The sequence below is a fragment of the Cervus canadensis genome, chromosome 13, assembly GCF_019320065.1.
Source record: "Cervus canadensis isolate Bull #8, Minnesota chromosome 13, ASM1932006v1, whole genome shotgun sequence".
Classification (NCBI taxonomy): domain Eukaryota; kingdom Metazoa; phylum Chordata; class Mammalia; order Artiodactyla; family Cervidae; genus Cervus; species Cervus canadensis.
The window spans coordinates 35,824,722-35,840,364 of record NC_057398.1 but is presented as its reverse complement, the minus strand read 5'-3'; the positions used below and the strand labels follow the sequence as shown (position 1 = coordinate 35,840,364).

At 42.3% G+C, this 15,643-nt stretch overlaps 1 protein-coding gene across 6 annotated transcripts in view; it reads left to right on the top strand.

Moving 5' to 3' along the window:
* The window catches only part of CLSTN1 (calsyntenin 1), a 76,813-nt gene that overhangs the window by 52,171 nt on the left and 8,999 nt on the right, over positions 1-15,643 (top strand). For all 6 annotated transcript variants that reach the window (XM_043484613.1, XM_043484615.1, XM_043484612.1 and 3 more), the window contains 6 exons: positions 288-496; positions 2,486-2,635; positions 2,754-2,939; positions 6,018-6,266; positions 7,435-7,556; positions 13,399-13,561. In XM_043484613.1, coding sequence (XP_043340548.1) covers positions 288-496; positions 2,486-2,635; positions 2,754-2,939; positions 6,018-6,266; positions 7,435-7,556; positions 13,399-13,561 — 1,079 coding nt within the window. The remainder of the gene's footprint in view (positions 1-287; positions 497-2,485; positions 2,636-2,753; positions 2,940-6,017; positions 6,267-7,434; positions 7,557-13,398; positions 13,562-15,643) is intronic.

The following is a 15,643-nucleotide window of genomic DNA, read 5'->3' as shown; positions in this document are numbered from 1 at the left end:
ACAGAGTCTTAACCACTGAACCACCAGGGAAGTCTCTCAAGTCTCTTATTTACCAGCTGCCTTACTTGGTAGGACTTTGTAGCATCAACCCAAATTCTTTTTTAACTTTCTGTTGTCCCCACGCTAAATTGAAAACAGTGAGCAGTTTAATTTTCATCTCCATCATAGAATTTAACAAAACAAGATATTGGAAAAAAAGGAAATTTAACCATAGGGCAGAAGTTTATTCTTGGGGTAAGAATACAAAAAAGCAAAACTGACAGCTTTTTTCCTCCCCCTTCTTCCAGAGCAACTGTCCACATTCAGGTGAACGACGTCAATGAATATGCGCCCGTGTTCAAGGAGAAGTCCTACAAAGCCACAGTGGTGGAGGGGAAGCAGTACGACAGCATCTTGAGGGTGGAGGCGGTGGACGCAGACTGCTCCCCCCAGTTCAGCCAAATCTGCAGCTATGAGATCGTCACCCCGGATGTGCCATTCACCGTCGACAAAGATGGTGAGAACCCAGAAGCGGGCGCATTCCTCCCCGAGGGGGAGATGAGGCAGGCAGCCCCCTGTACACCAGTTGGCTTCAAGCCCAAGCTTTGTCTGCACTTTAGTGAAACTCACAGTCAGTCCATTCAGGCTGCTCTCACCAAACACCACAAACACAAAGTGACGGACACTTGCTTCTCACAGTTCTGGAGGCTGGGAAGTCCAGGACAGAGCGCTCAGCAGTTCAGTGTTGGTGAGGACCTGCTTCTCGTGCGTCCCCACATGGCAGGGAGAAAGCTCTAGTTTCTTTCTCTTGTAAGGACATTTTCCCTTCTTGAGGGCTCCACCCTTGTGAGCTCACCTAAAGCTCATCACCTCCCAAAGGCCCCACCTCCTAATACATCACCATGAGAGTCACAACTTCAAGTGTAAGAATTTGGGAGGACACACACATTCAGTCCATAGCAAGACCTAACTTGGTGTGTCTGTTTCACGCTTAAGTTTTTTTTTAATTGAAGGATAGTTGGTTTACATGTTGTGTTAGTTTTAGGTGTACAGCACAGTGCCTCAAGTGTGTGTGTGTGTGTGTGGGGTGGTCCATGCCGAGTGGCTTGTGGGATCTTAGTTGCCTGACCAGGAACTGAACTCCTGCTCCGTGCAGAGAAGCTCGGAGTCCTAGCCACTGGAACACCTGAGAATTCCCTACCTCATTGTAATTTTGATTTACATTTCTCTAATAGTTAGCCTTGTTGCGCATCTTTTCATACAGGTGCCTTTTGGCCATCTGTATGTCTTTGGAGAAATATCTGTTTAGATTACGTTTAAATTTTTACTCTGTTCCCTGAAAGCCTGTTTTCTGACACCAAAGTTTTGTGTTCTCTTTTAGGATGATCCTTTTTTTCCTTTCCCACCAAAATCTAATAAAAATCCACTGCTTAAGGTGATTTTATTTTATCATCTCCCTACTTTTCAGCCAGCTTGCATCTAAACAAGACTGCTTCTCAATCCGCCTCATTTTCTGTTCTCCATCAGATTGGAATCTTCTGCCTCATCTTGAAAATGAAGTTGATACCTCACTGCCAGCCCCGCCTCCATCCTTAGTAATTGAACAGTATTAACTTAGTCTGGAGCTCAGCTTCTTTATTGGGTTATGGCTTCTTGATGATGCTGTGGTGTCTCCATTGTTAACACACAGTCCAGAATCTTCAATGAAATGATGGACATGATGCAAACACTTTGCAGATATCTGTACTCATGTTCAGAAAGCAGGCTTCTCTTCTGCTTGGCGAGGGTAGGAAGTCGCTCTAACAAAGTAAATCTTTTAGCAGAAAGTATTTAATGCAGTTCCATCTCGTATTTAATATATGAAATACTTGGATTATTTTGTCTATTTATGCTTTTACACGTTATCTTGTTGTTGTTTAGTCGCTGAGTCATGTCTGACTCTGTGACCCCATGGACTGTAGCCTGCCAGGCTCCTCTGTGGGATTTCCCAGGCAGGAACACTGGAGTGGGTTGCCATTCCCTTCTCCAGGGCATCTTTCCGACCCAGGGATCGAGCCTGTGTCTCCTTTACCACTGAGCCACCAGGGAAGCCCTTAAATATGAAATCTTAAATATAAAATCAAATACAGCTGTAAGAATAAATGGAGGCTGAATTCTGTAGACTCATTTTTCTGCTTAAACAATCTTTCAAGGTGGATTTAGTGTGTGTTCAAGCTCAGGAAAGCCAAACTGAGTGTTAATTATCTGAAGCATCAGTTTATTTCTGTGTTAGTACTTCCAGGGCTGAAAGCATGTGCATTTTGTGTTTCAGCATAGGACAACGGAAGTAAAACACAACATGGGTTTGAAAATAATCTGGAAAAAAGTGTATATATACATGACTCACTTTGCTGTACACTGGAAACTGACACAGTATTGTACATCAGCTGTGCTTCAATTTAAGAAAAATCAGGAGGAGGGAGACGGAATGGGTTTGGGTTCTCACTGTCGTTTTTCCCTTTGGAAGGTTACATAAAAAACACAGAGAAGCTGAACTATGCTAAAGAGCACCAGTACAAGCTGACTGTCACGGCCTATGACTGCGGGAAGAAAAGAGCGGCAGAAGATGTGTTGGTGAAGATCAGCATCAAGCCCACCTGCACCCCTGGGTGGCAAGGTGAGCCTTCCTCTCTCTGCTGCTCTCGCACCTGCTCCGAAAGTCTGTCCACCATGGAGACCTAACGGGAGTGTTCCTCCTCTCCCCTCCACCCCACCCTCCCTGTGGGCCCACACAGGATGGAACAACAGGGTGGAATACGAGCCTGGCACCGGCGCCCTGACACTCTTTCCGAATGTCCACCTGGAAACGTGTGATGAGCCGGTGGCCTCGGTGCAGGTGGTGGTGGAGCTGGAGACCAGCCACATCGGGAAGGGCTGTGACCGTGACACCTACTCTGAGAAGTCACTTCACCGGCTCTGCGGTAAGGAGGCGAGAGAGGAACCCGACCCCAAACACCCGTTCAGAAGGGTGTGTGCGTGTGCTACCTTAAGACCCACTGATTTCAAGCATGTCTTTCTCTAACATACGTTGGGAATCATCCAAATAAGGGTTCTGTAAGGAGTGTGCTTTAAATGAAATGAAATGATTAAGGACTAAAGAAAAAAACTAGGTAATGTGATAGCTTTTGGCAAACGTGAAGTAGGAAATGAAAACTAAACCTGCATTGAATATGTAGTCTTTGTGTCCCACAAACAAGGTGTGGAGCAGGTGGAACACAGAATGGTCACGAATTTGACCCAAGGCTTTTTCTCCATCTTCACCACCAGTCTGGGTATTTTTCGGGTTTATCTAAGTCAGGTAGAGGAGAGGTATGGATACCTCTCAGGGAAAATGCTGAGGAAGAATCTTTCATGCAGCTGGTGGTAGAACACCAGTAACTTGTTTATGTTATGTTCTGGCCACGCTGCTTAGCACAGGGGATCTTAGTTCCCGGACCAGGGACTGAACCTGTGCCCCCTGCAGTGGAAGCATGGTGTGTTAACCATTGGATCGCCAGGGAAGTCCCAGAACACCACTAACTTAAATTGCTTCTTGATGATCAGAAGGGCCTCTTGTGTTCCAGGAGCTGCTCAGTAAGAGCTTTGGAGGTAGCGTTTTCTGATGCTCACCTGTCTCTTCACTAAGTGATAATGGACTTGAGCAACCAGTTTTCTTACATCATTGGAAATTGTCATATGAAGAAGAAGCAACAGGGAAAAAGTATATTCTCTGTTGGTTCATCCCTGTGCTGAATATACTTGGGTGTCTGACCATGAGTCCAAATTCTCATAATCAGGTACCTAAAAATGTGTAAGTGAAGAGGTTTGGAGTACTTTCTATTTTAAATTATGTAAGTATAATGTAAAAACCATGCTTTCTCATAAAGCCATTCTTCTTCTTTTGCTTTTTATTTTTTAAAACTTCTTATTTTGTACTAGGGTGTAGCCAGTTAACAAACAATGTTGTGATAGTTTCAGGTGAACAGCAAAGGGACTTAGCCATACACATATCTGTATCCATTCTTCCCCAAACTCCCCTGCCCTCCAGGCCGCCACATAGCATTGAGCAGAGTTCTCTGGGCTATACAGTAGGTCCTTGTTGGTTATCCACTTTAAAAATAGCATTGTCAACCCCAGACTTCCTGACTATCCCCCCCACCTGCCCACCCAATTCATCACCCCTGGCAACCATAGGTTCCTTCTCTTAAGTCTGTGAGTCTGTATCTGTTTTGCAAGTAAGTTCATTTGTATCATTTCTTTTAAGATTCCCTATATAAGGGGTGTCAGGATATTTCTCCTTCTCTCCTGACTTAACTTCACTGGGTACAATGGTCTCTTGCTTCATCCATATTGCTGCTGCCATTATTTGTATGATATTAAATAAGCATTTTCTCAGCAGAACAGTTCAAAGGTAGAAAGAATTTCCTGTCCGAGTGCTTCCTATACACTAGGTACTTGCACATGTGTTATTATTTATTTATCGTCCCATCAGGGCCACAAAGGCAGTGGAGTTATTCCTCATCTTTCCAGAGGAACCAGTTGAGACTGAGGGAGGCTGAGTCACTTCAGACTTTTAGGAAGAGCCTGAACTTGGATTTGGACTGAGATCGGATGATACTTGAAAGACCAGTTTGTTCCAGCCTAGTGCTGCTGCTCCTAGGAATAGGAAAGTCAAGGGCCCAGCAGCTGGGAGAGGTTGCGGAATTCTCTGTGGATGAATTAAAAAAAAATTGAGCCTGGCAATGTTTAACAACAGTTGTGAAAATGTCTCATGTTCTCTGGCTTAGTATCCCGTTTCTAGGAATTTATCCTAAGGGAATAATCATGGAGACACACAGAGGTCCTCGTTGAGGCAAGGTTTATCACAGAAAGGAATTGGAGGCGACTCTGTGCATAGGAACAGATCAGTTAAATAAATTATTGTACAAATTCTATACAATAAAGTGCTGTTCAGACATTTTAAATTGTGCTTTAGACTATGGTCATATGTGTAAGTACATAGTAGGACTCTATTTTTATAATATATTTTCATACGTGTTATACATATTTTAATAATACGTGTATATTCATAAGGAAAGGACTGGAAGTGTTTATACCCAAATGTTAGCAGTGTATACAGTGGGGTGAAATCACAAGTAATGTTTCTTCTTCTTTTTTTTTTTTTTCTTTTTTTATTAAAGTATAGTTGCTGTACAGCATAGTGATTCACAGGTTTTAAAAGTTAAAACCCCTCTTTTCCTTCTTTTTTTTTTTTTGAAGATAATAACCATGGTTGTTATTTTTTAATCTTTTCAGTAATAAAAACCCTTAGTTTTGAGGAAAAGAAAACTGAATTAGCAAACTGTTTAACCATTAAGATAAATACAGTACCTTAATACATGTGCCTCAGTGTTCAGAGCAACACTGTTTACAATAGTCAAGACATGGAAGCAACTTATGTGTCCATCAACTGATGAATGGATAAAGAGAGTGTGTGTGTGTGTGTGTGATATTACTTAGCCATGAAAAAGAATGAGATAATGCCATTTGCAGCAACATGGGTGGACCTAGAGATTCTCAAACTAAGTGAAGTAAGCCAGACAGAGAAAGATGAATGTCATATGATATCACTTATATGTGGAACCTAAGAAGAAAAAAAAAAAGATACAAATGAATTTATTTACAAAATAGATGCATAAAAGTAGAAAACAAACTTATGCTTTTCAAAGGGGAAAGGGCAGAGGATTGACATATACACACTCCTATTTATGAAAAAGATAAACAACAAGGACCTACTATGTAGCACAGGGAACTCTACTTAATATCTTATACCAACCTATAGTGAAAAAGAATGTAAGAAAAGAATATGTATGTGTATAACTGAATCACTTTGCTGTGTACCTCAAATTAGCACAACATTGTAAGTTAACTATGTTTCAACAGTAATTTTAAAATAAAGACTGTACCTCATGGGCCTTGAAATGCTTATCCCATTTGAGTTCATCACACAGTGCACAATAAGCATCACTGTGTTGCTTCAGGTGCTGCGTCTGGCACGGCTGAGCTGCTGCCTTCCCCAGGAGGCTCCTGGAACTGGACCATCGGCCTTCCCACGGACAACGGCCATGACAGCGACCAGGTCTTCGAGTTCAACGGCACTCAGGCAGTGAGGGTCCCAGACGGCATCGTCTCTGTCAACCCCAAGGAGCCCTTTACAGTCTCTGTGTGGATGAGGCATGGGCCATTTGGCAAGAAGAAGGAGACGATTCTTTGCAGCTCAGACAAAACAGGTAGGTGAGCTTCGCTGTAAGGGACATCCTTGCAGTGGAGCCTGGAGCCGGCACCTTATTCTAACCCTAAAGGCTCCCACAGGCTGTTGGTGACACTCATGGTTCTCTGCTCAAGATCTGGAACTGGTATCTAGGCATTTGTTAGTTTTACTCAGTGGATCAGGCCCCACTTCTCAGTAAAGCCCAAGTGTGCATGTTTGCATGCATGTGTGCATGCTTAGTCACTTCAGTCATGTCAACTCTATATGACCCTATGGACTGCAGCCCTCCAGGCTCCTTTGTCCGTGGGATTCTCCAGATAGGCATACTGAAGTGGGTTGCTGTGTCCTCATCCAGGGGATCTTCCCAACCCAGAGATTGAACCTGCAGCTCTTACATCTCCTGCATTTCCAGGCAGGTTCTTGACCGCTAGTGCCACCTGGGAAGCCCCAAACCCAAGTGTATCTGTTCCTAACCCTGCCTTGGCCCACCCTGGAGAGTTCATTTATGCTGGTAAAACTGTCTTCAAAATCCATTGAAGAAATAACAGCTTTTGTTTCTCCTTTGGGTCTTAACACATTATTGACTAGAGACGCACGTTTTCAGAGAGTGATATGATTAACATCACTGTGTTAAGTTGTTAGAACTTAAAATTGATCAGGGATTCACTGCACAACTTAACGATTGTTGTTATTCACATTTTGCTGTTAGGTTTTTGTTCCAACCTTGTGTATATTGTAAACACAAGTTTATTACCCTAAATTTTTTTTAAAATGATGCATAATGAAATTTTGAGTGAAAAAGAATTCTTTGGTGAATTTTATGCAGACACTTTCTCTAATTGTCCGAGTGACATGTATACTGGAGTCTCATAAGATGGTAGTTCTTCAGAATATAGTTATACTTCAGATGTTGTGAATATTCAACTAACAAAAAGACAAAAAACCTTACCTTAGTGATTAATTCTCATGCAAAAAGTGAAAATGAAACTCATGGTGCTGGAGAAGATTTACAGATGTGTCAGGTGTAACTATTGAATGTAATAACCCACAAAGTGTTAGTGAATAACAGAATTAATTTTTGGCCAGCCAGAATAAAAATGGCTGGGCACAGGTGTTAGTTTCTGCAAAAGCTGCCTGGTGAGTAGTGAGTTAAGCTGATGGTTTACCAATAGAATTTCTCTCTGCAGAGATGAACCGACACCATTACTCATTCTATGTCCACGGCTGCCGGCTGGTTTTTCTCCTCCGTCAGGATCCTTCAGAAGAGAAGAAATACAAACCTGCAGAGTTCCACTGGAAGCTGAGTCAGGTGAGGGAATGGAAGACTCACTGATAGTATTTTTTTTCAGAGAGAGTAGATGGGGCAATGAAACCTTGCACGGGACCAACTATTTATGGGCAGGGTGTATTGAAGGTTTTACAGTTTCTGTGTCTGTGGGTAAAGGATAACACATTAAATCCATTGAACTCCTTCACATTGAAAGACTTTGTTTTTTAACATGTGTGTATTTTGTACATAAAATATTAATATAGGCATACCTTATTTTATTGTACTCCTCAGATATTGGGTTTTTTTGGGGGGGCATACTCTGCAGCATGCAGGTTCTTCGTTCCCGAACCAGGAACCAAACCTGTGTCCCCCTACCCCGGCACCTGCACTAAGAGCATGGAGTCTTAACCACTGGATGATGCCCTGGAAGTCCTCAGCATTTTCAGATGATAGTACAGTTTTTAGTAAAGTATTTTTAAATTGGGCTTCCCTGGTGGCTCAGATAGTAAAGAATCTGTCTGAAATACAGGAGACCTGGCTTTGATCCCAGGGTCGGGCAAGATCCCCTGGAGGAGGGCATGGCAACCCACTCCAGTATTTTCACCTGGAGAATTCCATGGACAGGGGATCCTGGCAGTGTATAGTCCACGTGGTCGCAAAGAGTCAGACACGAGTAAGCGACTAAAACACACACAGACACAGTTATTTTTTAGACGTGATGCAGTTGTGCACTCAATAGACTATAGTATAGTGTAAACATAACTTTTTATGCTTTGGGAAACCAAAAAAATTCATGTGACTCACTTTCTTGTGATATTTGATTCATTGCTGTGGTCTGGAGCCAAACCTGTGATATCTCCAAGGTGTGCCTATATAAAGAAATAGCATGTTTCAAATACAAAATGCTGTGTTATAATTTATTGAGATAAGCAGCACTTACTTAAAAATTGAGCTCCTTGTATTTGTTTATTCATTGTCTAAGTCCTTGGCTCCCAAATTGTGCCCAGGACTCTGGATGCCTCAGCAAATTTAGGGATACAATATTTTAAATTTTCAAGGAACCAGCAGTCTTGACATCTTTCAGACATCACATGAATTGCTAGGTCTTGGGAGTTTACAGTTTTGGCGTTAGATCATATTATACTTCTTGTGATGATGTCATATCTTTGCAAGGCTGATTTCCTAGAAGTTGCAGTGGTAAAAAAGCAAGTGTCATGTGCAAAGAATCAATGCATTATAAGAAACGAGGAGATGCTGTGAACTGAGAAAGCCTTTCCATTACAATCACAGCAGGTTGTTTTGTCTCATGATTTAGAGTTGGTACAAAAAGGAAACCTTTGGCCTGGGCTTAAATTATCTGTCTCCTGGAGTTAGTAGATATGAGCAGACATAGTGTTATATATGTGCTTATAGTTGGTGAAATATAACATTGTCTGAAACTATTACAAGATACATACATAAGAGCCCATATGAGAGGAAAAAAATGTGTGGTGGTAGAAAGATGAGGTCACTGTCCAGGTGACAGCATTCATCTCTGACTGTTGTCATTTTTCTTTACCTAGATCATTTCTTTCTCGGACACCACTGTCAAATTTTTTCAAGATACTAAGAAAGGTATCCAGAAAAAATTTTTTGCAGCATAGGTAGACATTTTAAGTATAGTTCTGTTTTCGTAACCATAGTCTGCATTTATATATTTAGTTTCTTCCTTTCTTTTAAATAAAAAAAATTTTGACTGCACCCCACGGCATGGGGGGATCTTAGTTCCCCAGCCAGGGATCAAACCCATGCCCCCTGCAGTGGAAGAACAGAGTCCTAACCACTGGACTGCCAGGGGCGTCCCAAGGTTTCCTTTCTTCTGTTTACATGTTTTTGAAACTTCATCATGGAAAATTTTAGACATAGGTAAAAGTGGACAGATTAGTATAAGGAGCAACTCCACGCACCCTTCAGTTGGGTTCAGCAATTATCAGCTCTTGGTCAGTCTTATTTGATTGTTACCTCCACTGTTAATAATTTTTCAGTATCCATCCAGTGTTCAGATTGTTTCATTGGTGTTTTTGTGTTTACAGTTTTGTTTGTTTGCATCAGGATCCAGTAAGAGGCCATACACTGGGATTTTCTGATAGACTTTTTGAGTTTATTTTAATCTATAGACTCTCCTCTTCTCCCTTGGAATTCATTTGGTAATAAAATCAGGCTTTAGTTCAGTAGGTTTCAAGAGTTTAGATTTGACTGGTTGCTTCCCTGTGGTGTAATGTAACATGCTCCTCTGTCGTCTCCTCCTTTTAAAGATGTTTATTTATCTATCCATCTGTCTACCTCCTTACGGCTGTGTTGGGTCTTAGTTGCAGCGTCTGCGCTCTTTGTTGAGTGCGTGGGCTTCTCTCTAGTTGAGGCATGTGGGCTTAGTTCCCTGACCAGGGATCGAACTTGCATCCCCTGCATTGGAAGGCAGATTCTTAACCACTGGAGCACCCAGGAAGTCCCTCCTCTCTTTTCTTTATACCCTGTACATTGGGAGTGGGCTCTAAAGACTTGATTAGAATGGGGTTTAATGTTTCTGATCTGTTTAAGCCCTGGGTCTGGTTTTTTCTCTTCGTGATGTAAGCAGCCATCAGTGGTCAATGTCACAATCCTTGTGGCATTTGTTTTCTGGTCACTTGGGTGGTAGGAAGTGTGTTCCCAGGAAGGGCTCATGGGAACAGTTAATTCCTAACTTCTTACTTGTTTTAATAGTTTGTCTGCGGCCTTTATACTGAAGGTCACTTTGACTGGATATCTCATCTCTGGCTCAGATGTAAGATTTCTAAGAACACAAAATCTCTCTCTCCATTGAGGTCTAACATAAAATGTTACTATTAAACTCTGACAACAACTTGATTTTCTTTCATTTATAAAATACTTAGTCTTTTTGTTTGGACGATTATAGGATGTATTTCTTTCTCTTCCTCTTCTTTTAATTTTATGAATACGTCTTGGTGATTTTAGGTGTGTTTTCCCAAATATGTGGTATTCCCTTTTAGTATCTAGCTTCAAATGTTTGGGTATTTCATGCAAGTTTTTCGATGTTCTTTTTCATTGCTTTGGTTTTCCTCCCTGGGGACGCCTTTTATCTTTTGTTGATATTCTTCGCCTTTTTTACTGTAACTGTCCCTTTCCTTTAAATCATTTCTGTATCCTGGCACCTCGTTTCTGAGTTACTTTAATTGTGAACTTGTTTTTTTACTGTTTTATATCATTCTCCTAATGTCTTTTAGCATGTTTTTAAAATACTAGATCATCGTTCTCATCTCTTTTGTTAGGTATAACTTTCAGGTATGGTTTCATTAGCTGAAGAGATATTAATTCCCTTTGGTTTTCTTTTCTTTTCCTTTTAAAAACTTCATGTGGAATTGAGTCATGATCATTTCTACTCCCCTACCCTCAGTTTTACATGAAATTAGCTTTCCTACACTTTGAAAAAAGATAGTTGATCAGCATGACTTTTTTTCCCCCTAGCTTTAAGTTTTGAACTCTCCCTTCAGTTGTCTTCATAAAGTTTTTTTTTAATGTGGCTTCACACCCTCTGGTATCTCCTGGATCAGAAACCCTGCTGCTTTTCCCCACCTGGCTTGTTTCAGCATTCATGTAGTCACCTCATCAGCAGTATTGTCGTGGGTGTTGTCTGTGGCTTGGGGTTTTACTCTCCTCATCTCCCTGTTTTCAAGGAAATTAAAAAATTATACTAATTCTACTGCTATCTTCACTTCCTGTGTAGCTCAGTTGATAAAGAATCTGCCTGCAATGCAGAAGACATGGGTTCAACTCCTGAGTTGGGAAGATCCCCTGGCTACCCACTCTAGTTTTCTTGCCTGGGGAGTTCCATGGACAGGGAAGCCTGGTGGGCTGCAGTACATGGGGTTTCAAAGGATCGAACACAACTGAGTGAGTGAGCACAGACTCAAAGGGAGCGAGGCTATTGTTTTTTTGTGTTTTTTTTTTTTAATTTTTTTGAGGCTATTGTTGATGTAAAGTGAGTAGTTGGAGTGGTCCCAGGTGGCACTAGTGGTAAAGAACCTGCCTGCCAGTGCAGGAGACATAAGAGACATGGGTTCGATCCCTGGGTCAGGAAGATCCCCTGGAGGAGGCCATGGCAACCCACTCCAGTATTCTTGCCTGGAGAATCCCATGGACATAGGACCCTGGCGGGCAACAGTCCATGGGGTCGCAAGAGTCGGACACGACTTAGCGACACACTTGAACTTGACTACTATCTTCTCAGAATATGCTCATGAACTTTGACCAAATATTACTGATATTTAAGTATAGTGTTATTCTGCTAATCCCCTAGAAACCTGTAATATTTGTAAAACTAGGAATGTAATTATAAATTACTTTCTGAAGAAGCTTCTGTTATAGAACTTGTTTGAAATAAAGACTTAAACTAAAATTAAGATCTTACCTATCTCAAAAGTGAATTACTGTGTAATTCCTTTATTTAGAAATACGTGATGACACATTTATATACACACATATCATGAGTATATAGTAATGTTATATACAATGTTATAGGTTTGAATTTTTCCTCAGGCTCAAAAGCAGTTGCTTTTCTTTTGGGAGTAATCTTTGGTAATGTCTTCATTTATTTTGATGTTTCTGGCCTGTTTAAGCTCTCAATTTCTCCTTGGTTCAGTTTCTTAGAACTAAAAGGTAAAACTTGGGCAAACTTAAAAAAAAATTAATGATTTATTTAATTTTTGGCTTCATTGCTGCTTGGGCTTTTCTGTAGTTGTGGCAAGCAGGGTCTACTCTCCCGTTGGGGTGCACGGGCTTCTCATTGCAGTGGCCTTTCTTCTTGGAGGGCATGGGCTCTAGGATGTGTGGGCTTCAGGAGTTGCAGCACATGGGCTCAGTAGTTGTGGCACACAGGCCTAGTTGCTCTGCCACATGTGGGAGCTTCTCACATCACATCAGGAATTGAACCCATGTCTCCAGCATTGGTCGGCAGATTCTTTATCACTGGGCCACCAGGGAAGCTTTGGGCAAACTTTTTGAAAGCCATGTTTAGAAATTTCATCCCAGAGTATCTCCTTCTCTGCTTGTCCCTGTTCTTGCATAAGATATAAGCCAGAAATCAGGCCAGTGCCAGACCAGCTGGGGCCTCGGAGACTGCAGACCAGCACTCTCCATGTGACAGCAAGGGAGATACTCAGTGATAGGAGAGGAACTCAGGTGAATTTGGCCACCTGAGCTTTATGTTCATACTTGTATAGACCATCACCTTTGAACCGAGAAAGAAAGGCACATGATGCGCAGTGGGCCTCGTTCTGAGACGAGAGGTAGTTTTCATTTTGATCCAGAAGAGGAACTGCAAGCCCCCCGAGTGGTGTCCATCCTGCCGATACTAGAATTCCCTGGTGTCGTGCTCCTGGCAGAAGAGGGTTGGGCAGCTCACCGTTTGAAGCCCTGTCTCATGACGGGCAAGTAGCACCCCTCCCTGCCCCCCAGTCTGACATGTCCTTGAGGTGGTTGTCACCTGGGCCCTTTGGGTGAGACATGGTGGGAAGAGACATATTTTGTTGCTTTTTTATTTATTTATTGATGATGTGGACCATTTTTTAAGTCTTTATTGAATTTGTTAACAATATTGCTTCTGTTTTATGTTTTGGTATTTTGGCCACAAGGCATGTGGGATCTTGGTTCCCTGACGAGGGATGGAACCCACACCCCTTGCATTGGAAGGCGAAGTCTTAGCCACTGGACCACCAGGGAAGTCCCTGTTGTTGCCTTAAATCTTTTCCTTTCTAGGAAAACAGAAATTGGTTCTCGTGTCCAGCTGTGTGAGAGGGTGAGAAGGAAGGAGGGTGTTACACACCTAACACTTCCCTTGGCCCCTCAGGTCTGTGACGAGGAATGGCATCACTACGTCCTCAACGTGGAAATCCCCAGTGTGACCCTCTACGTGGACGGTGTCCCTCACGAGCCCTTCTCTGTCACTGAAGATTACCCACTTCATCCATCCAAGATCGAAACCCAGCTCGTGGTTGGGGCTTGCTGGCAAGGTAACGGTCACGGGTACCCCTTTTCCCCTCAATCTCAGGGAGCAATACTTTTTCTCTGATGTGTTGATATTAATAGAAGCAGGCTCTTCTCAGTATTCTTATTCCTTGCTGTCCTGTCCTTTATCTTTTCATTCCTTTGCCTGGTGTTGCCTTTCCGGGGGCATTGCTGTGCAAGGCTCTGGGGCAGCTCTGTGATGCTCGAGGCAGTGAAGGATGGGAACATCTTTCCTGAGGGCCTGGGAGGGAGTGTTGTGCAGAGAGAGAGTGTGTTGAGAAACTTGTTTATAAATTAATCTGTTCATTGGAAAGTTTACAAAAACACAGAAACAGCAGTCAGGCACAGATGTTTGAGTTGCTCTGGCCCAGAGGGCACATCAGAGTGTTTGTGGTTGGTAACCTGGTAGAAGCACTTCAGTGAGGACTAGAGAAGAGTCTGTGGGTGTCTCTGCCAAAAGACCGAGATGGGATGTGATGACAATCACCAGCAAGATGATACTGCTTATTCTTGTTTTCTAAGTGGCAGGCTGTGTGCTGATGGCTTAACATACATTATCTCATTAATTCTAAGTGATACATCTGTGGGGCAGAAGCTCTTTTTATCCCTATTTCACAGCTGAAAAACTGAGATGAAGAAAAGAAGCAAGCCGTGTTAATCAGCCGATCACATGGCGCTAGGGTTTGAACCCCTGGAGCTGGTGCACTCAGGCCAGGGTCTCTGATCCACTGAACGAGGAGTGTTAACCTTTTCTGTGCCATGGATTCCTCTGGTAGTCTGGGAAGCCTGAGGATCCCTTCTCAGAAGGATACATTTCTTATGAATCTATAAAATACATAAGATTTCAAAGGTGACCAAGTAGATTGAAGTACATACAATTATGAAAGTGCTAAAAGCCCTAATTTGTGAAGTAGTAACATTTGTGCCGCTATTTACATGTGAGGATCAGGCACATCTGTTAATTGCTGTGAGTCAGAATAGCAAGGGGCTTTGTAACAATGCTTTTTGGTGTGATGGGACATAATTTCTATTTGCAAAGTCACGGTTTCTTCCAATATTCCTGTTTGTAGCTGACATTTATAAGGAAAGGGAAAACTAAATATTGGAAGTTAGTGAAAATAAGCATGTGATTTTTCCCACCCAAGTTCACGGGTCCCCTGGTCTGCCATTGAGGTTCATGGGGCCCCACCTCCAACCCTTGCCCTTGACTCTCGTGTGTGACTGCAGGGTGTCATCATCATCACATGTACCTGCTAAATCAGCCTTCCTTTTCCTTCTCTGTGGAAGTGTTGTACCTGGAGTTAGATTAGAAATTTATGTAAGAGCCTAATTTCCAAGACATCATTTGAGCAAACTCTGGGAGATGGTAAAGGACAGGGAAACCTGGCATGCTGCAGTCCATGGGGTTGCAGAGTCCAACACGACTGAGCAACTGAACAGCAGTTTCCAAGACACTGTTGCTGCTTTTCGGAGGATTGAATTTCATAATTTTCCTGTAGATCCTTTCAAATGAAAAGGAATATGACAGTATTCACAGTGAACTTCTTCAGTGAATTCCCAGATTTAATTCTGGTGACAGCTGGTTCGTAAGAAATGAGAACATGAGACCAAGGAGTGAAGAATAAATTATTAGGCATATTGGAAGTTTTTGTTATTCTTAAAATTTCATTTCATATTAGCTTCCCCAATTTCTCAGCGAAGACTTGAATAAGAATACAAGGGCCAACCTAAGTGTTACTTTGTATTCTGAGAACTTTGTTGCATGGGTTAAAATAAGCCCTCACATTCCACTCTGCCTTCCTGTTCATGTCCTGGTGCCTCTGCTGTCAGTCGGCCGTCACTTTCACCCTCTCTCATCTCTTTCTACCTCAGCCCTCTCTGCATCCTCAGCCAGAAAAATCTCCCTAAATCTCCAAACCAAACACAAGTTTTTAAAAATTGTAGTTAACAGGAAAAAAGATCTCCTTTCTTCCTTTCAGGGGATTTGAGATCCCTTTTCAGATTCACCATGGGGAACTTAGGCTGGAGGCCTTCTCATGGCATCAACAGAAACATCAGTTCTAACTATGGGTTGTGAAGACAGAGGA